The sequence below is a fragment of the Stenella coeruleoalba genome, assembly GCF_951394435.1.
Source record: "Stenella coeruleoalba genome assembly, chromosome: 6".
Classification (NCBI taxonomy): Eukaryota; Metazoa; Chordata; class Mammalia; order Artiodactyla; family Delphinidae; genus Stenella; species Stenella coeruleoalba.
The window spans coordinates 114,707,848-114,730,603 of record NC_137151.1 but is presented as its reverse complement, the minus strand read 5'-3'; the positions used below and the strand labels follow the sequence as shown (position 1 = coordinate 114,730,603).

The 22,756-nt window shown below is 40.3% G+C and overlaps 1 protein-coding gene across 8 annotated transcripts in view; it reads left to right on the top strand.

Annotated features, from left to right (window-relative positions):
• The window catches only part of DOCK10 (dedicator of cytokinesis 10), a gene marked incomplete at its 5' end in the record, with an annotated part of 279,536 nt that overhangs the window by 105,015 nt on the left and 151,765 nt on the right, over positions 1 to 22,756 (top strand). For 7 of the 8 annotated variants that reach the window (XM_079924879.1, XM_079924877.1, XM_079924875.1 and 4 more), the window contains one exon: positions 20,887 to 21,006. In XM_079924879.1, the coding sequence (XP_079781005.1) occupies positions 20,887 to 21,006 (120 nt within the window). Of the gene's footprint in view, positions 1 to 4,040; positions 4,259 to 20,886; positions 21,007 to 22,756 lie in introns of those variants that run through there. The other variant, XM_079924876.1, reaches the window with a different exon arrangement.

Genomic DNA, 22,756 nt, shown 5'->3' with positions numbered 1-22,756 from the left:
GCTGATCTCCCTGTGCTATGTGGCTACTTTCCACTAGCTACCTACCTTACATTTGGTAGTGTATATATGTCCATGCCTCTCTCTCACTTTGTCACAGCTTACCCTTCCCCCTCCCCATATCCTCAAGTCCCTTCTCTAGTAGGTCTGTGTCTTTATTCCTGTCTTACCCCTAGGTTCTTCATGACATTTTTTTTTCTTAAATATTCTTTCTTGGCCTGCTTCTTAGTTTCTGTGATAACGAACAGTTATGGTAACTATACTAGGCAATGAGTTGAAATTTTAAAGTGTCATCTCATTTATACTCACAAAAACTCTGTGAGGTATCTACTACGCTCTCCCTATTTTACAGATGAGAAAACTGAGGCCTGGAGAGGGTAAGTATTGCCTGAGGATATAGGATATAGTTAGGAAGCATGGACCCAGGAGCTGCCTCTAAGCAGATTCCAGATCCCATGGTTTTAACCATTGTATCTTATGCCTTCTCTATGCTACATTCCTCTTTTCTAGAGTATCCTTTACCCTTCTCCCATCTATTTGACTCAAACCTATTCAAAGTCTCCCTTAGGTCCTGTCTTTATTATAAAGCTTTCCCAGTCTCCTTTACACTTTAGTGAACTCCTCTGTCAGGTACAAGCTTCTCAAGACTAGGAAGAGTATTACATATTTCTCATGAAGCACAGCAATGCCTTGAGTATAGTAATTAATTCTGATCATTGGTTGGTACCAGATTTCTTTACTAATGAACTTGACAGTGATTCCTTGTGATTGAGCCAGCTAATCTCTGATTTCTCTTTATTGCCCATTCTTGCCCAGTGCCCTAGTTAGGTTCTTTGGTTGTCAACAAGTGTCCGAACTTAAGCAGAAGTTGCTCCAGTATGCTGGAGAAACAGACTTGGTCTGAAATCAAGGAGCTCAGTAGAAGCTCAACTGTGCCATCCCATGGAGCACTGAACTCCATGCTACTAGATTTTCTCCTCCTTTGCAGTCACCACAGGTTATGTCTTTCTGACATTCCCATATACTGCCCGGCAATGCCTCCTTTTGCCAATGTTAAAGGTAGCTGCAATCAACAGCTTAGCAAGGAGAGAAATGAGTCATTCTCACATTGCAGAAGTCGGGAAGTGGGAGGGACTCCAGGATAAAGAACTGTGGTGCCTAAAGAGGAATAGAGGAGAGACGAGATGCAACTGTTAGATAGAAAGAGAGGAAGTCACTTACGAGTTGCTCAAGATTATTAAATGCTTCGTTATAAGACAACGTTCCTATCTTCTAAAGCTGTGAGCTAGGGATTTAGGGTAACATGAATAAGCGGGTCCCCAGATGGACCTCAGAGATTGGTGACCCCCTACCATGCACACACATTTTCTGAGTCCTTACATGTTCCTGCTGAGTGAGTCCAGTTTTGTTAGATTCTCAAACAGGTCCATGATCTGAAAGGGTTGTGGAATACGACTTTCAGCTATTAAAATAGAATCATACATACTCGGGAAATCAGGTGACCCAAAAAGGCAGACTCTCATCATATAAGGAAGAAAGTTAAATCTGAAAATTATGCATGTGCTATAATGTACCTGCTCATCCAACAGAGGCCAAAGAGTTACTCAGAGTGTGAACGTTGATAAGGGCGAAAGACAGACAGTGGAATGTCTAACATCCCATGACCATGGATCCAGAGGCCTTCTGCTCTGTGGAATCTTCGGATGCCTACTTAAACCAATTGCAGAATAACAATATAGTTTACCTCCTCAGTTGTTATTTTTGTAGCATCTTGCTATTTTTCTCAGTTTTTGAAAGAAGCTTCCTTGGTCTCCATACTTTGGCAAGGAATGAGCGGTATCTCTTTTTGCCTGTCTTGTACAAATCTCTGCATGAGAAGGTAGAGGTGCACAAGAGGCTAGAGTCTGGGGGATACGTATGTGCATCAATTAAATCTGGTCTTCATTGGGGAAATACTATTGGGAAATGGCCTATGTCAGGATAAGGCAACCATGATAAAGGTGAAGGCTTATTACAGATTAAATAATAATCAATAATGAGGCTTATTAAATAAGCAAATGGCATCTATTAGTGCCTTGTCTTTGGAACTAGCTGGCTAAGTGGGAGCTTCCCTGAGGATAGCCGCCTTCATTACAGAATCATAACTATGCTTGCAGAAGTGGCTTCTCAGGGTGAGATACGAACTTCTTACCCCATCTTGTCTAGGACCCCCTCCCCCCACACACAAAAAGGCAAGGGAGGAGCATTCAAAGTCATCAGAGGAGGCTTTCTGAGGAAGAGACATTTCAAGTAAAGACTGAAGGAAGCTGAGGAAAAGCCACATGGATACGTGGGACCATTCAGTCCTAGGTGGCAAGTTGGCATATCCGTGGAAGACATCGGGGCCTGCACCATTAACCGTGTTGAGCTCTAGAAAGAGAAGGCAAGGCTCTGGAGCAAAAGCCCCCCACAAAACCCCCGACTCACTGTGTTTACCCATTGTTCCCTTCCTCTGGTCGCTCTCCCCATTCCCATCTGTACCCTGAGTCCTGCTTCCAGCTAAGACACGAATGCAATAGCAGCCTTGTTATTTTTCTTTCTTAAAGTTCCAAACTCCCAGAATACTGAGAGCCTTTTGCAGAAATTGCTCTCCTGGTTAAGCTTCGTGCTTGCGTCCACACTGCACGTCACACTGCCCTCTGTGCGAAGATGCCCCAACAAGTGTCTGTGGAACTGACTCCCTGACAGTTACTCCCTTCAAAATGCCCCTTGCTCAGGACTCATCTCCTGGGAGAGCTGGTAGGAGCTTGTGTCTCGGTGGTTGTGAAGATCAGTCCTCAATGGAAATATTCCTTCAACCATCTTTTAAACCCCAGAGTGCTTCCTAGACAAGCAATGGTTCCTTTAGCACCTACCTCACACCGATGGACACCTCCGTTGTGGGGGTCCACCCTGCAGATGAAGAACCAAACTCTTGAAGAAACTGAATGAACGTCTCCGACAACAATCGTTTTTTAGAACCCAGCTTTCTAATGTTTAATCTAATCAATTATTTCCTAGTCCTGTGGCCTCCAAATATTTCCTGTCTCATGCACTTTGTAGAAAAAAATTGGCTGCACTCCCATCTTCTGTGTGTATTTATAAATTATATAGTCCTTGCCAGTAGCTAATATTTCAAAACACAATATACATAGGGGACAAGGTTCCTTGTTAAGCACAATATTTATGTCCTTCATTTATTCTTTTATTAAACAATTATATATATATATATATACTGAGAATCTTCTGGAAGCCAGGCATAGTTTTGATCACTGAAGACACAGTGAATGAAGCAAAAAAATTCCCACACTCTTGTGGCATAGACTCTAGTGGAGGATGACAGTCCATGAGTAAAATAAGGAAAAGGCACAGTAGTGTCACATGCTAGTAAAACAGGAAGTAGCACTGGGGTGGGTTTGAGGGGAGAGGTGCACTTTTAAATTGCCCCAGAGAGAGGGAGTAAAGATCTAAAGATTAGGGAATTAACTATTTGACTATATGTAACCATTTGACGTAGAGAATGAAGGCGTCCATGTCAATGTGTTATGTTAAATATTAGTAAAGCACAGTTTCTCTATCTAGATGACTAATATAAATAGAATTCTAATATTTTCCCCTTGTGCCTAAGTGATCCTCTTGGGCACCTCCCTGGAAAGACTGTTAATGTAATCTACGCATACATGACCAGCTGATTATTACAGTTCACCTTTGGGATCTAGCCACAGTGATAAAGTTTGGATGGCTGTTACACTGACAGACATGGCAGCCTACCGTAAACTAGCTCTTTGATTCAGTCTTGACTTGGTTCCAACGGTGAGTTTACATCCTATGGTTTATTTAGCTGTGAGCAATTCTCTTAAACATCCAAAGTCATTTTGTGTTTTTCATCCTGCTTTAAAGCAGGTGATTAGGGAGAATAAATGCACAAAAGCGCTTCTGAACAGCTGGTAGTTACTCACTCACAGGAAGCAGTAACTTGTCGGTTTTCTTTTCCTTTCTATTCAGTTATGTTAATGTAGCATGAGCATTTCCCTTTTTACCGGAGAAGAAAAATTTGTTCGGCCTGGTGACGCTTCAGAAGCAAGAGGCTTAAAGAAATTGATATTTTTAAATATCTTGCCACTCAAATAACAATACAATGAGCTTCCGAGGAAAGGTTTTTAAACGGGATCCCAGTGAATTTTGGAAGAAGAGACGAACAATGAGGAGAAAAAATCAAGAAGAAATCCACAGATTTAGTTCTGTAGGTATCTGAATGTTGTTTGCTTTCCATCTTTTCTTAATACTTTAAAAAAAAAAAAAAAGATTAGCTCTGGAGTGGTATGCTAACCTAGGCTATGGGCAAAGTCTTAGATGGAACAGAATATTCAACCCAGTTCATAAATATCCTTTTTTACTTACATCATTATTTTTTAATTACTTCCATCATTAGTTTAAAACATATTGGAAGAGGTTGGAAGTAGCTAAAACATTAGTGACTTATTTGGAATATTGGAATTACTTCCATCATTATTTTAAAACATGTTGATACAGGATTTAAATGGTTAAAATGCTACTAGAATATTCTCTGTTTTAAAGAAAAGCCTACCATTGCCTCAATTAAGACCCAATTGATGACTTGTATACAGTTGTGTGTTTTTTTTTTTTTAATTTATTTTATTTATTTATTTTTGGCTGTGTTGGATCTTCGTTGTGGTGCACGAGCTTCTCATTGCAGTGGCTTCTCTTGTTGCGGAGCACGGGCTCTAGGCGCCTGGGCTTCAGTAGTTGTGGCACATGGGCTTAGTTGCTCCGCGGCATGTGGGATCTTCCTGGACTAGGGCTCGAACCTGTGTCCCCTGCATTGGCAGGCAGATTCTTAACCCCTGGGCCACCAGGGAAGTCCCTACAGTTGTGTTTTTAAAAAAGTATTACTGCTCTATTTTTATCATGTACCACTCATGATTTGTTTTAAAGTTCTTAGAAAGAGCAACCCAAAATAGGAAGGGAAATGTAAATAAGTATTTAATTCAATGAGCCAAGGAAGAGAGGAAAAATTGGTAAGTTTTAAAGGTAGAAAGATTTGGTTTTGTCTATTGTTAAAAAATGTTTCTGCTTTAGCATTCTTAAAATAAGAAATCTGGAAACGTGTACTTATTACAGAATTCCAGATTTCGATCTGTAAGAACTATGGGTAGCTGAGTATCAGGGTGGATGGCTAGAGCTTCAGTGACTCACATGTAATGTGGCCCACTTTATATGATAAATGGCTACAACAACATGATTGGGTAGCTCTTTTTACAGGAATGTTTATTTTACCAGGTGGTTCAAGTTTTGCTTGCTTTTCTTCAAGGCAGGGGTTCTTCAGCTCAGCATACTGTCATTTTGGGTTGGAGAGTTCTTTGTTGTTTGGGGATGTCCTGTGCATTGTACAATATTTAGTGACATCCTGGGCCTTAACCACTAGATGCTGGTGGAAAGCTCTGCCCCATTTTGACAAGCAAAAATGTCTCCAAACATTGCCAAATGTCACCTTGGGCAGGGAGGGTGATATTCCAGGTGGAGAGCTACTGCTCTAGAGGTAAATAATCTTTTTGTTTATATAAACACCTTTAATCTAGAAACAGAACAGCTTAAAAAAATATATACATTTGATAATATAGTGATGGTTTATGAATAGTCATTGAATAAATATGAATAATCAAATTAATGAATAGTCACTCAGTCTTTGATAGGCCAGAATCAGGTACGGAATACTCCGTCTCAAGTAACAGTGGTTGTCTTTATACTTACAATCTGTCTGGTGGTAATTTAATGGGAGTAGAATTTACTGGAGGTCTGGTTCATGGGATTGATGCCTTGCTATTTCTACCACAGGATCTTAGTAGTACGTGTCTCCCACTGGGAAACATGGGTAATCGACCCCCTTGACCTTGGGATGTGCCCGGGTCTTTCCACTCAGTGTTTCATAATGGGAATATGCAGAGCTCAGAACCTAACCTCTTGGTCCCCACTGGCCCCACAGGATGCTCAGTTGTGACTTCTCTACCAACCCCATAAAAGCCTCATAGGTTGTTTACCATCAGCCTGTTAGAGGATAAGTGTTTGAAAACTTGTTTGGTTTGAGATATGTTAACCTTCAGACCAGTCCCCAAAATGTTAATTTCCTAGCTGCCTTTCTCTCAGTGGAATTTAGAAGTTCCAAGGGTTATGTCACCATAGGTTTACTTCTTTTTGTGTCCACTAAAAGAGATAACACACAGGAGAAGAACGAGTCTATCTTACAGAGCCCACACACAGGATTTGGCATTAGGACAGTCCCTGGTGTCTCTCCGTATAATGAAGCTAATCACTCCATGAATTATCTTAATTGCATTTGAAGGTATTGCTACTGAGAACTATGGGGAAAGCAGCCAGTAAGGATGGAGTGTTTTCCCACAGCATTCAGTAGCTGTGCATTCACGTTTAATTAAGATCATTCATACAGCGATTCGCTTTCTTCTGTAGAAGGCACTGGGACTCCCTGCTGCCGTTGCCTGCCTTTGGTCCTCCTAAGATAGGCATATCTTCTTTCACAGGTTGTCTCTTCTGTTGAGTAGGGGATTGCTCAATCCATCCTTAGGTATTATCCCGGGCTTTCATTTTAGAAAAAAAAAAAGAGACTCCAAGAAAGTGAAACATGTAATTAGAGGGCTAGGGGGTAATTCTGACTGTCTCGCGCACGGTCCATGTGACCTTGGGCAGGTTACTTAAATCGCTCTGAGCCTCAGCTGCCCCTTCCGTAAAATGTTCCTAACAATACCTGCCCTGTCTTAAGATTGTTTACTGGAATTCATTTCGATCATGTGGGTTCTGAACATGATTTGAACGTTGTAAAAAGTTACGAGTTGCAAGTGTTATGGAGTATTAATAAAACAAAGTAAAATGTCTCCATTTCCAAGGGCAGAGGAAGTGGGGTATAATTGTGGAGTGAGATTGTCTTTTCAGTGACTGCAGCATTGAAGCCACTGGGCTATAGGTGACTCCTTCCTCCCGGGACCCTTTTTCAATGACAGAGCCACTCAGTAGACAAAATTCTGAATTGCATCAAGCTGAGTGCTCTCGGGGGTCCCAGATCACTCTGTGTGTCAGTGAGGTTTGCCTTAGAAATGCCATTTCCCACCCTGGCTCCCACCAAAGCCCAGCTTAGCTGAAGCCCATTCAGAACCAGATTGGACTTTCCACAGCGCATTCATCTAAGCTTTTTAAAAGCTAAACCAACATCTCTAGAACTGCTTCTGAGATGCCTGGATAGGTGATAAGGAAGAAGCAATGCAAGTGTCAAAATGCCCAACAAATGAAGATAAGGCTTACAGTTAGGTCACAAAATAAAACAACGATTTCTTTTGAATTTTTGGATATACTTATATATTGTGGTGAAAGAAGAAATAATGATTGCTGGAAATAATGATCACAGATTGTGTTTTTATAATGATTGTGTGGATTTTGAATTCAACAAACCATTTCTTGCTCTAAGACAAATTTAGAAATGGTTTAGTATCAGAGTAGTCTAGAATACTTAACCGGAAGTCTGTGACTTCCTAAGTGGTATACAACCCAAACTTTATACTCTCATGACCCAGACTGACAATTCTGTTTATTTGGTTTTCTTCAAATGCTGTTTATTTAACTCTGTTGGAATTTTTTATTGTTTTGGAAGCTTCCCTTATTGATCCAGTTTTCAAGTGTCTTGTCTAAGAAATCCCTTTCCATGTTTTAATCCACTTATCACAGACAACATACGAGACAGTGCAACTGCATTATAAGAAAAGTTTGAGGAACTTACTTGCTAGATCATCAAGTAGAACTACTTCCCTTAATTTTTGAAGTGTGTACGGTGTTCTGTAGTTGAAGGTTTTCTCTTTAACTGTCTTTCTATTTTTATTTTTCTTTTTTTATCCAATCGTTCAGTATGATCTCTGGCGCATAGGGCGGAGGTTAATAAAAAGACAGTTTCCTCCCTAAGTTGCATATCCTCATTTAGAAAGATTAAATATACTATTGAATTGAGTTATGATATCAGTCATCTGTACTATCAGAAAAAAATGCAAAATTTATTTAAGTAAATGTGAGTTGTTATTTTTAAGTTGTTACTGGCTTGTGGATAATTAATCTGCAGGATTTCAAAGTGTTTAGAAGACTTTGTCTACAAATGAAAATCACTCCTCCTCCTTAGTCATAGACTGTTAGCACTTTAATAGAAAATAGAAAATTGTAGAAAACTATAGATGGAGGATGTAATCTGAAATATTTATATCTCCTACATATGTCATTTTATTAAATGTCTTGTGCTGTTGTCTTTCAAGTCTGTTTTTTTATCTTTACTCTTCCATGTTAACGTGGACAGCTTCTCCCTGGTCATCTGTGCTTCCTTACTTACGGATACTGTTTTATACAAACATTCACAGTTACCTATTTAGGTTACTTTACAATGAACCAGTTAGCTGAAAGGAAGCACAGGATGGGGTGCCAGGAACCAGGATGATGGTTCCAGGAAACGATGAAATGAGATGGAATCAGGGTTGGAATACAACGTAAAGCAGGGATGAACGCTATAAATGGACAAGGTGGAAGGAAGCAAAGAAACAGGAGTAAACAGGGGATCTGAATTCAGTCCAGACCACAGAAATGGAGAAGTGTAAGTTGAAACTGGATCTGAGGAGTCTGCCTGTGGCTTAAGCAATAGGGAACAGCTAGCTCAGATGCTGCATAGCTGCAGAGAAGACACTTTCAAAATGGACTTCGGATTAGTACCTGCAATTGAACCAAGAATGACTTTACTTTCCTCGAGACTGAGTGCTAGGAGAGGAAGCAGAGTTAAATCCAGAGAGAGACAAGGTGGAGGAGAACTGCCAAGTCAAACTGGGCAGACCTTAGCTCCATGACAATGTTCTTTACAACTATCTGAGCAGGAGGTGGACCATTTGTCAGAGGGGTGTGGGGAGGGGGCACAGTGGACAGGAAATAACACCATGATCCCCCCATCTTTTATTTCCCAGATGGCAGCAGTACAAAACTTTCTTAATGCAGACAGTCCCTCAATTGGTGGCAGGTTCCACTGTGGTTTCTGACACAAACGTTATCTAGCATTCTCAGTTGGAAAACTTCAGTTTTCCACCTGTCTTCTTCTTATGTGTCTCCTTTACTCCTCATACAAAACACTTCATTTCTGATGCCTCTGGTCACCAAATGTGTGGAGGTTTTTCCCCACACCAAGAAATTCTGTGTGGTACCAGCTGGGTGTCCTAAATTTAAATCGGTTCTAACACCGCCTACCTGGAGGTCATGTCAGATCTCACAGGTTAAGCTCAGTCCTACGAGGCTACCCCTGATCCCATGTCAGATGCCAACCACAAGTCTAGGTTATCACCTGTGCTTCTGACCAACGGGCTATAGATTGGAGGTTCCAGCCACCCGCTCTGACTTCAGACGCCAGGTGCAAGTCCAAGTTGTTATCTGTACTTCTGATCCACTGGCTATAAATCACAGGTTCCCATGATCCCCTCTCTGGTTTGACTTAATTTGCTAGAGCAGCTCACAGAACTCAGAGAAACATTTTACTTACTAGATCACTGATTTACTATAAAAGGATATAACTCAGGAAGAGCCAGATGGAAGAGATGCATAGGGCAAGGTATGGGGAAAGGCACCAGTCTCCCCCAGTCTCCAGGTGTTCACCAACCCAGAAGCTCTCCAAACACCATCCTTTTGGGTTTTTATAAAGGCTTCATTACACAGGCATCGTTGATTAAGTCATTGGCTCTTAAACACTGATTCAACCTCAAACCCCACTTGATCTCCCCAGAGGTCAGGGAGGTGGGATGGAAAGGGCCAGCTCTCTAATCACGTGGTTGGTTCTCATGGAAACCACCCCCACCCTGTCCAAAAGTCATTCATTAACATAACAAAAAACACCTTCATCATGCTCTTAGGAAATTCCAAGTGTTTTAGGAGCTCAGTGCCATAAAGGAGGATGAAGACCAACTTTATATTTCTTATTATAAATCATAAAATCACACATCCCTTATATGATTCCTTAACATACCTTTTCATCTCCTTTTCTTCATCTTCCGTACCATTTTATAAATGTTTCTTAGTCCTCTGTCCCTACGACTTCCTCCCCTGAGGTGCCCGGTGACCTCCCACCAGCCCCCAGCCTTCTAATTTCCCTCATTGTGGAAACTGACCAAGGGAGCAGGAATAGTACCCAAGCTACAGCTCTATTGTAGAATCTTCCCAATAGGAAAAAAAAAAAAAAGCGTTTCTGATTCTTATTCCTGCAAAGCTATGACCTTTGCTGGTAGAGTGTAGTGGAGGGGACCAAAGGCTTTATCCTGAGCTGGATTGAAATATCAGTTGTTCTATCAAGTTGCTGAGCAGGTCCTCAGATTCCAAGTTTCTGCATTTGTAAAATAAAGCCATGATGACCTCTTCTAGGCTTGATATGAGTATTCAATGAGAGAAAGTGTTAAATACTTATTATAGGCCTTGCCATTTGATCATGATAATAGTAGTAGGAAAATAAAAGCTATCATTAGCATATATGGGGTAAATGATAAAAAATGGTAGTGTCTAAAGTTACTATTAGTATTAAATTGTTTGGTGTGACTATGTTATTTCTACAAGTAAAAACACATGAATTGGTTTTAATACAACAAATATAGCAAATGTTTTCTCTTAAGCTGAAAATGACAGAATGAAGGAAGGTGATACAGGGCCAGCAATGGCTTAGAGACACCTGGTCGGTCATCTCTAACACAACTTCCAATGCAACCTGGCACCTCCTATAGAGACAAAATTATAGTCTGTGACAACATCAGCACTGAAAGCAAATGTGGACATAAACTTATTTTTTGGCCCCAGTTGCTCTGGTGACATCAGAGAGGGATGATTAGAATGGATTAGGCTTAGTGGAAAATTAGAGATGAAGGCTTCACTGAGTTTATCACCTTGGAAAACCAAGAAGGTATTTGTCCCCCATTCTCAGGATGCATGATACCTGATGTATTTTTTATAGAGTAGGATGACGTTGGAATTCATTAGTAACACATGAGTTTACTAAACCTACATCCTGTACTTCAAGGAGTCATTGGCTACAGGAGAGGTTCTCCTTTAAGATGATTCAAATCCAAACAAAGGTAAGTTGAGGAAATAATAGTCCCTTATTGTAGGCGCTGCTCCTTGTATTATGTCATTTTAGATTCTTCTAGATGCAAGCAGAAGAAAGCTTCCCTGGTAAACAAACATATCCAGAGAAGGGAACAGAGGAAGAATGGAGAGACAGGCTGGGCAAAGAACAAGAATGGACTTAGAGCAGCTCGGGGCAGTGGGAAACAGGGATGGTCTTGGTGTTTGGAACTAATGGACGGTCATGTGGGATTTTGGCATCTCTCCTTCAAGATTCAGAGTCCTGGCGGGAAGTGTTGAATGGGCTGGGGTCACATGCCCTTGATCACGGAAAAACAGGACTTTTTAAATTATCAGACCCACCGACACTGCTCTTTACAGGGAAGGAGAAAGAAGTACCCCCTCAGAAGGAAATTAACCTGCTAGTACTAAAAGAAAGCAGGATGGATGTTACTTAGGTCAAAAAACAACAAATGTCCACTATTCATGTTCAGTTCCAAGTAGCCAAAGGTTAAGAAAGGAAATAAAAGAATGAGCTGACCAATCATTATGGGAAGATTTATTGAACATATATAATTCATGTTGTTGACAGGACTATTTGCATTCATGTATTTGTGACATGTATGTGTTTACGTACACACACACATACATACCTCTCACATTTGACTCATTTGTGTGCCTGTTAAAGTACTGAAATAGTATCAGAGTTTAAGCTGGTGGCAGCTTTCATCACAGACTTTATATAAATTAATCTAAAAATCCTGGCAGCTGGCTCAAAGGCGTTAATTTCCCTGGTGTCAGGCGGACTTGTAATTGGGTTGTGATGTATTTTTAATGATATTTATTATCTTTCAAGTGTTTCTAGAAAACTAAATGAGACAGGCAATTTAATTTGATTTAGATCTTCTTTCCTACTTCTTTACAAGTACCAGTGTTAGGCAAAGAAGCAGGCACTTTTCTGTTTTCATTTTCGGAGCAAAAATGAGTGAACTTTGACATGATCCTAAGAGATATATGTTGTTAAATTGCCTTAAAAGAGAAAATAAGACTGAAAAGATTTAAATTCAGCTTGAAACTATACCTTATTTCATCCTATAAATCTCTTCGGGTCCTTAATTTTCCGAATGAAATTAAGGGTTAATAAAATAGAATCTCCTGATTTTTCTAACTATAATGTTTGTGTTGAATATGATGACTAATCATCCTTTGTATTTGCAAACAACTTTGTAATTTACCAAGTTTAACCTGCTTTATATCACTGAAATGGACTAGGACATTTACAGAGTTACTTTTGGCTGATTTCTTCTGAGATCTATGTCCGTTTTTGTTACCAAGGGAACTGTTTCCAAATTCAGCTTAATCTGAGTTTGCCCAGCTGCACAGCTCTTAACTTTGACTTAACTGGTGTTTATCCATTCTCATGAAACTGTGGGGTTGAAGACAGAGAGAAGGTTAAAGGGTCAGCATAAGATGGCTTATTCCTTACTTAATCATTTCCTTTTTGGTAAGAAAAGTTCATCTTGCTTTCTGAAGCTCAAACAGTTGAGAAGTTGTCCAGTGGAACTCCCTTTGATGAAAGGCTGAATTAAATCTGTCACAGGACCACAGGCTGACAGCTGTGGCCGTGGGTCCAGCTGTGTGGGGTCTTCGCAAATTTCTTGTTTGTTTTAAACACAGGTAGTGTGGAAGTTGGTTCCTTTCCAGTTGCACTAAGGCCAAAGGGCCCTGGATGAACTTAAGATCTAAAGAATCCATGTGTCATTTAGATCTCTTATTTTCTTTAAGAAATGTAATCAGTCATCTTGATAACATTGAAATTAATTAACAGCTGTGTTGTTTCTAATTTGTTTGGAGATGTCCAGATTGGTATTTTTTTTTTAGGGTCTGTCTAAAGATCGTGTGGATCCTCACTGTTCCCTATTTGTCTGTAGGTCAAGATGTGAAGAGAATGTTTAAGTAATTGGCATGTCATGCCCTACTAGAGCCTTCTGTACTGGTCCTGAAGTACACACCTATTTTTATTTGTTTTTCTGGGTCATTAGCCTGGATGGATAATATTGTCAGCTGATGAAGGCATTCAGATATAAACTTAATTCTGTTATAAATACTAAAATTAGAATAAAGATTCAGGTATCTGAAAGCGACAGGGTGGTTGAGGAAAATAGAGGAAGTCTAGACTAGCATCACAGTAGACACTGCATGTCACAGAAAAAATACGAAACATCTCAAAGGTAGGGGAAAAAACTCTTTGCATAATACTCTTTCTTGAAAAGATCAGATTTTTTTGAAAAGCAGAACCAAGCAAGTGGTTCAGATCAGACTAACTAGAGTAACCCTAACGGTGAGTAACCAGTGCTTGGCTTCCTAATTACACTTAACATTTACAGCACAGACATGTGGCCCCAAACACAAGGGGTTTGCTATAGAGATTGTTCTCCATTTCTCATCCCGTCGAACCCTTTTCCTGATTTTAGTCCTTAGCGATCCTATTAACTCCCTGTTGCTCACAAACTTGACTTGCATGTGTGTAGGTTAGAGCTACAGAAAGAAATTCTCAATATCTTTTGATAAAACTTTGTTGTCTAGGTATTTATCTTGGCAAAGCTAATGAGTTTAATACTAAACTAATCCTAAATTTAATCCTTTTCTTTTGATCTGAAAATATAAATACAAGAAAATATTTTCTAGGTTGGTCTCTCAAGGAAAATAAAAGGCAGAATTTCAAAGTCACTTTCATTTGCTGATATACATAATTAGATTGCCTTCCTTCTTCCTGCCGGTCATAGAGCGGCCTGACTTGATTCAGGAGATACACAGAGAAGATGCTGCCCTTTCCTAAATTTCAGTGCTTTTCCTTATGCTTTTACCTCTTTTGCTTCCAGTAGAACCACTGATTATCAAGGTTTATTTGTTTGTTTGTTTGCTTTTTAAGGAAATTTAGATAACAAACATAAAAGCATGTAGGACAGTTTCTGGGACATGAAGAATTTAGTATCACCAGTTTGATTAGTTGGTTGGTTTGACTTGGTGTTGGGATATATTTGGGGTTAAACATATGTGGTAATTTTCAATCGTTTTCGAATAAAGAAAAATCTATATTTGCCTCGCTTTTGGTGGTTCACTTAACACCCTCACATACTTCATCTCTTTGATCCTTATGACAACACTGCTGTAAGCAGGAAGTTGCCCTTTGATTCCTTTGAGTCAGTCTCTCTAAGTCTCAGTTTAAATGACTGTCCAAGTTACTTAGCTGGGAGGTAAAAGACCCTGGACTTCGAACTAGAGATTCTGACTTTTAATCCTTTGCAAGCGTGGCCAGTGCACAGAGCTGCTTAAGTAACTTACCAAATGTTTCTGGTTCCCTACAGAGCTCAAAATACTTTCGTTAATAAATTGCTAATTGTTCTTCCCTTTCTTGCTGACATTAGCTTCTAGAATCACATACATAATTTGTAGTTATTTTCCCTGGTCTCTTTTCACCAGTGTTTTATTTCTCTTTTTTTAATTACTTCAAGTTGTTAGTGGTTGAACTTTCATATGCTTTTCTACTTTCCCTCTTTGGTGTGTTTTCAAAGGGTAAACAATTTTAAAACCAAGCAACTCCCCAGTGTTTTCAGAGACATGAGAGTTTTGAAAGGCCAAGTTCATTTTTCACTATGATGAAAGAAATATATGTTCATTACAGAAGATTTGGAAAATGCAAAAATTCAAAATGACAAAATCCTAAACATCATAGTCCCATCTAAATATAATTGATAATATGTGGATACAGATTTCTAATTCTTTTCTTTAATTTTTAAAAATTTTGTGCAGTTATTCAGTGTGCAGTATTTATTCCCACTTTTACTTAACAATACATAAGCAATTTTGCTTGTCATTGCAAACTTTAAAACCTCAGGTTTAATGAGCATGTACTGTTTCTTAGAATGGATGTGCCATAATTTCCTAATCATTCTTTACCTTTAATAATTTATTGTTTCCCATATTTAGCTCTGCTGGTCCTTCAGGCTTTATTACCCCTCAGAGATCTAGCTATTCTGGACTCAATTCTAATGTCATAATATGTGTGAATCTAGAACGATTGTCAGGATGCATTTGACTTCCTTTCCTTCCTCCTTTCATTGTCTTCTTTCCCTTTGCAGCAATACTTGCCATCTGGATCATGGACCCCAACCTCCTCACGTTTCCCCACGAAAGCCAATCACATGCAAAATGTTGTGAGCTAACTAGCTTTACTGAATATTTGAAGAGTTACAAGGAGAATTACAGCATGTACCACACAATTTTTCACTGATTCTTTTCCAACTCCTATCCTATTTTCAGTATCCTTCCCAAAGCCCATTAGAGCACTAAGCCTTTCTCCACTACATACGATTCTTGGAAAATATGAATCGCTTTTTGTGAACAACAACTCTGGTGTCTTCACCTTTTAGATATAGCCTCCACCAGCCTGCCTGCCTTTCTTAGCCCTCTTGCATTAAAGTGAATGTATTTTCTCCATCTTGTTACAAAGGTAATATTGCAATGATATCCTTGTATACTTCTTGGATTACATGTGTGATTATTTCTTTAAAATAGAGTCCCAGAAAAGGAATTCCTGGATGAAAGGATATAAACTTATTTACTCAACAGATATTTATTGAGCACCTATTATTTGCTCTCTGTACACATTAAATTTACAATACAGGTGCCTTAAATCCATGACTAGTGAAAATTTAAAACTCACAGCCTTTATCTACTTAACACTTATGTAATGAGTACTATGGGTATAGTTTTGTTCTAAGAGCATAACAGATATTACCTCATTCAGTCCTATGATCTAACTCTTACTAAAATGTCCATTTTACAGATTGGGAAACTAAGGCACAGAGATTCTAACATGCTCAAAGTTCCATAGCCCGTAAGTGGCAATGCCAGGACTAGGAGCCCAGGAATTCTGGTTCTAGAGTGCATGTTACACTCTCTGTTGCATCTCAACATAGAAAACCTATAATCACACTTCCCTAAAACGAGGCTGCATGGTCTAGGTTATTTCTTAGATTCTGGAGAGATGTCTAGGTTGATCATGTAGTCATTTGACTTTTTTCAGTGTTACATACTTCAAATGCTTAGATCTTCAGTGTCATTTCTACATCCATTTGCTTTTGAATTATAATTATGAAAATAATTCAGACCTTTGTGGTAGCACACCATGTTCTTGAAATTAGAGTCTTCAGCTAAAGCATGGACAGTCTGCTTGTTTCGTACCAGTAAACAGCTCCTGGCAGCTCAGGTTGTTACCAAGATGGCAGGTTCACCAATTCCAAGGCTTAGATTTGCGTTGGCGTTCCATGAGAAGTTGTGGAATAAGGAGAGGGGAAGAAAGCATTTGTTTTTGTGACAGGAGCCCATTCTTCTGCTGTGAAGTCGAATTGGAAGAGAGCTGTGGATCTGGGGGAGTAGATCAAACAAATGTCTTAATACTATATCAAAAGAATAGCCCTATTCCCACATCAGTGCAGCACCAGCCCTGCCACATAATGACGGGCACTGGTGGTTGCCTTTTCCCATGCCTGGAGTGATTTTAGAACAGCTAATGAAATTCATGACTCATTTGAGAGAAAAAGAGTAAGAGTAAAACGCACTATAAAAGTCCAATCCAATTCAGGGTAATCTTGGCACATACCTTATCCCAGTTGGTGCATTTCCAAAGGAAAGAGGCACATTAAATTCAGGAGGGACAACCCAACTGTTGTAAAGCTGTAAATCAATGCTTCTCAGTTCCCAGTTTCACTCAAAATCTCTGTAAGGAGCAGTAGTGAGAAATTAACCGATCCCATCATCTTTGTATACATCTGTCTCTTTGACCAAAACATGGAACTGACAGCTGTCTTGCTCCAGAGAAGACTACTGGTTGCATAGCCTGGATTCTCACCATCACAGATGCATAAAGCATCCTTGGCAAGCATTGCCAAATTCTAAGCTCTAGGTACTGTGGAAGATATCACTATTATTTTTATTTATGAACCTCATATTCCCCAAATTATGAAACATTGAATATCTTGAACGTTGCACACTATTTAACAAATTCCCTGGAAAGATAGAATTTTACTTATCCCCCAGAGGTCAAAACTTAATAAATGATATGAAGCAGATCTGCTAGGCTTTGCAGCCCCAAGTCAGGATAACCTCAGTGCAACATTTTAAACAGGAAGGGCTTAGTAAACCTCCTTCGTTAATTGGCTGGCATGTCATAGCCTGAAGTGAATAACTAAAAATATACCTTCCAACAGGTGCTTACAGGCTATGCCATTTATTGTGTGTATCAAGGAGAGTTTAGGATTTAGATTTCCTGTGGTTTTATTAATAACCAGTGACTTGTGAACTCTGATTTTCCTATTGTACTAATTTAGGTGGGATTCATTTTAGGTGGAGTTTAGGCCCTAGTAAAAATAAATAAACAAGTAAGTAAGTAAATAAATAAATAGAAAGATCTTTGAAGGTCTTGACCTGCGGTTGTTTATTAACGCTCAAGTTTTCGACTAATGGGAGATAAAATTAAAATGACAGTGAGGGGTTTCCCTGGTGGCGCAGTGGTTGGGAATCCGCCTACCAATGCAGAGGACGCGGGTTCGTGCCCTGGTCCAGGAAGATCCCACATGCCGCGGAGCAGCTAGGCCCTGTGAGCCATGGCCGCTGAGCCTGCGCGTCCGCGTCCGGAGCCTGTGCTGCTCCGCAACGGGAGAGGCCACAACAGTGAGAGGCCCGCGTACCGCAAAAAAAAAAAAAAAAAAAATGATAGTGAGAACAAGACTGTAGAAGGCCTTCTAAAACATCCTTATGTCATTTGCCTTTTTTTTTTTGAGGCTTTCTCCATTTTATTTCTTTGGGAAAAGCAAACGAAGTCTTTCCATCGCATGTGGTAGAGATATAATTTCATATATAATTTCTTTTGTGTTTGGAAATCCCAAAGCTGAGTCTGTTCATATTTTTTCTATTTTACTTTTCCTACTAATGCCGCCTCTTTCCCCTGCCCCTCTGGCCCAGGCCCAGATTCTGGGGCAGGTGCTGTGAAGGGTGAGTGGGAATGGGCATGATTGCCAGGACAGCCCTCCACCCAGCTCAGAGATCTGGTGAGGGGCACCGGAAGGGGCTGTGCAGAAGGACAGAGGCCACAGGGGCACTCCTGTTTTTGTGGCGGATGCACACCTCATTAAACAGTCACCAGTCATGGGAGGAGGCTGGTCAGGGGTCGGGGGATTGCTGACAGTAGTTAAACCTATAAATCCCAGCGCACACTAAGCCACACTCCCACACTCCTGTGCGTGTTGGTGTGAAGAAGGGAGAGAAAAGGGAAAGTGTTAGTAATCACATCATGAGCTGTTGGTAGAAGGACATCAGACACTTGAGCTGAAGAAACAGTGAGGAAATGGGGCTTACCAACCAACTCGATGGCGGAGATAAGAGCTTCCTGACCGTTTTACAATGCATTCTGTTTTATTTGCTACGTCCCGTACACAAACACAATATTAAGGGGGGGGAAAGAGATTCCAGAATAAGCCAGGTGTTTCCGACTTGAAGGCTTATTGGGGCAGCTGGTAATATATTATAAATGTGACATCGTGATACAAATGAACTTATTTACAAAACAGAAACAGGCTCACAGACTTAGAGAATGAACTTACGGGTACCAGGAGAGGAAGGGTGGGGGGAAGGGATAGTTAGGGAGTTTGGGATTGACATGTACACACTGCTATATTTAAAATGGATAACCAGCAAGGACCTACTGTATAGCACAGGGAACTCTGTTAAGTATTATGTAACAACCTAAATGGGAAAAGAGTTTGAAAAAGAATAGATACATTTATATGTATAACTGGATCACTTTGCTGTACACCTGAAACTACCACAACATTGTTAATCAACTATACTCCGATATAAAATAAAAAGTTAAAAAAAAAGGTTTTTTACATGTGACATTGCAGGGTAAGAGGTGATAGGCTACTGAGGTCTGTTGCTGACCTGGAGTGAAATACCACTACTCAAAGACATTCAAAGCCAACTAAAATCATTAAGATAAGTGAGCCAAAACAAACGTCTGCAGCCTGCATTTGCCTCTTGAGCTATCAATCTGTGCTTCTTGGAATTAATTTTTGCCTGGGAAAATAGGGAATTGGAACCTAAAAGAAGTCTAAAATAGAATAATTATATCAAAAGGCAGGGAAAGGATGCAAGAAGGACTTTTTTTTCAATTACCCATCATGCCATAGTGTCTCTGTATCTTCTACTTGAAAATATTGAATGTCTCACAGCTTTCACTAAATGGATTATGTTGGGCAACTAAATTTCTTCTTTCCTCCAAGCGTGAAGTCCTGCGTTTTTATTTGCTAAATCAGCAATCTTCATTGAAGGGCCCTTCCAGAGAGGATATTCACCTTTCATCATCCTCAGTTTACTCAAGCATTTGTAAAATGGGTTTGTTTTTGTTCTGTTTCGGTGCAGAAAGTACATGGAAATCCATGTTGTTGGGCCACCGTGTTACATTTTGTTTTGTTTTGTTTTTTATAGTTGGAAAAAAACATTGCTGCTTTGAGGAGCTCATTAGCAATTATTAAAATGTTGGTAACAGTTTCTGGAGCTTTACCAGCAGAGATCTTCCAAAGAAGGCTTTAGAAGTTGAAGTTAAATCTGTGGGCTTTGCAGAGCGGGGAGGGGTGGGGTTGGTGGGAAAGTGTCTGCTGATGTCATTGACGTGAAAAATAAAATATTTTTTTTTTCATTTATGAGATCACTTTAGCATGCAGATTTCACGTTGACCACTCCAGCTTCCAGGAGCCCAAAAATAATCCAAACAATGATCCTTTTTTATTTAGGCTGCATGAATGCTTCATCCAAGGGCTAAGGGAACTTAGACTGTGTACTTAGTCTTCAGTAATATTTTATTATTTATTTTGGGCTCCATCTTTCTCACTTTGTGAGCTCTATACAGTTTGGCGTAAACATATCAACTGTAGAATGAAACAACCACCTTTCTCCCACTGGCATCTTAAATATTTCTCGGGCAGCTTCTTTGAGGGAGGTGTCTTTCCCCTTGGCTTTAGGAGTTTAATGTGGTGAGATTATCTAGCTATTTTTTCAGACTCTTCTCCGTTTTCAGCACACTGTTTCCATATTAACTGTGTTGTTCAATCCTACTAAAGAATTACCCAACTTCTCTCTATATTGGCAAAGAGGCTCAGAGCCAAGCAATTAATCCTGACACAGGATCCAAGTTTCAGTGACGACGAAGACAGTCTGTGTTACTTTGATTGCTAGCAGGGAGCCAACGGCTTAAAATAGACCCAAGTAGACCTCACAAGGAAGTATCTAATTCACGAAAATTGATGATAATCATCATAATACTATAGCAAGTAAGGAGAAGGCCTTTCTCCACATTAACAAAGATCAGGTTTACATAAACATCTACTCTGTGGATGTGACAAGGCTGAACGCCATGTGCACTGGAGGCTTGGCGCTTAAATTACTGAGTTAGATGTCAGGTATTTCAAGATCTTCTCATATTATTTCAGATCTGGAAATAATAGTTATGTGGCTTTGCCCCAAATGCCTGGAGTCTCCATGACTCTCTTAGAAGGGTTGCACGATATCAGAGCTTTGGTGATTCTAAGAAATGAAATCCAACCAGATGTTGAGAAAAAGCAAGATTCTCCGTTTCAGTGGTTAATACAATATTTTCTTTGTCTACAGCAAGAAAAGCCCAGGCTTCTCCAGCCTTTGGATTATGAAACTGTCATTGAAGAACTCGAAAAGACCTATCAGAATGATCCCCTTCGAGATCTCCTGTTCTTCCCCAGTGACGACTTTTCAGTAAGTGTTGTCTTTTCCAGCCATCTAAGTTCAGGAGGGCCCCACAAGGTGATAGTAGATCCTCCCAAATTGTGTCGCTGTCTTTCCTTATAGATTTGGGGAGCTCAGCCCTCTTCCTGTGGTCACCCTACATCACCGTCATCACAGATGGAATACATATCCAGTGTAGAAAGTGCCCAAGGTCTGCTAAAGTTGGAAGATTGGAGGCTCAGTGATAACTGTGGCCACCCGGGATGGAAGGGGCATGGGGAGCTGCCTGGCTCCAGGTGGTACTATTGTCCCTGCCAGTATCTTGGTTTCTAACCACTTACCTAGCCTCACAGAACACTTCCTCCCTTAGGCCATTTGTAACTGAAAGCTTCCAAGCAACTGGAACCAACCAAAGGCAGAGGCGGGGGCACAAAAGATGTAGGTCTTAAAAATCACCCTTAATCGTGGTTGTCCCTTGCTTAGCCTTGTGGGCAAGGAAAGGTAGGCAGGCGCATCTTCACGGAAGGATTTGTGATCTGAGATGTGTCCCATTTAGGGTGATGCTCACTGGCACACAGAACACTCCAGAGGGTGGTGCAGGGAATGAATAAAAAGGAAATTCATTTTGGAGACAAGCACAGTAAAGTTATGGTGATGAGCATGCCTGTGTCCCAAGCGTTCCATCTGTGGCATCTGAAGCATGTTTAATTTGTTAGTGAATATCTATATAAACAGAGATCTCAATGGGCAGATGGTAACCTTTCCTTTTTTTGTAAGAGAAAGGTAGTCTCAGACATCACAAAAATGAACATCTTTTGTGTGTGTGTGTGGTTGGATATAATTTCTTTCTTTTTTTTAACATCTTTATTGGAGTATAGTTGCTTTACAATGTTGTATTAGTTTCTGCTGTATAACAAAGTGCATCAGCTATACGTATACACATATCCCCATTATCCCCTCCCTCTTGCGTCTCCCACCCACCCTCCCTATCCCACCCCTCTTGGTCACAAAGCACCAAGCTGATCTCCCTGTGCTATGCAGCTACTTCCCACTAGCTATCTATTTTACATCCGGTAGTGTATATATGTCCATGCCACTCTCTCACTTCGTCCCAGCTTACCCTTCCCCCCTCCCCGTGTCCTTAAGTCCATTCTCTGCGTCTGAGTCTTTATTGCTGTCCTGCCCCTCGGTTCTTCTTAAAGCAGATGAAAAAGCAGCTCTGAGGTAACCTGTGGCACAGCCACTGTCAGTGGAAACCTCTGACGAGTTGCTGGGGCCCCAGGGCTTCCACTTCCTCAAACAGCCTCAAACTTCCATTCCTTCTCTTATCTTGGGGGCAGATCTGGCTTCTGGTTTCTAAAGGTTCATTTTTTTCACCTTTCTCCTTGAATTAATAAAAAAGAGGTGTGTGGAAGTCAACAATTTTCTGTTCCAAGTACCGAGAATGATGGAAAGAAAGGAGACAGATTTGTAGACAGGAAAAAGAAACTCTTCCCATCTGTTTTTCAGACTTTAAATGTCTCTCGCTTGAGTATTTGACGCACTTTAAAACAGGCTTATCTTGGACAGAAATCTTGTTTCCGTGGTGGGACGGGGCCACGGGGCCTGAACTGCAAGCACAAAGTTGAACCACGTTTTATTTTTTAATTCTGCATCCTCATTTTCTTTCAGACCGAGGGTAAACCTTGAAACAGTCTCTTTCTGTCAAACAGCACACACACAAACAGCTTGACACTTGGAGCCCCTTTTCTTCTAGCTCTGTTACTCAGAAATACGGTCA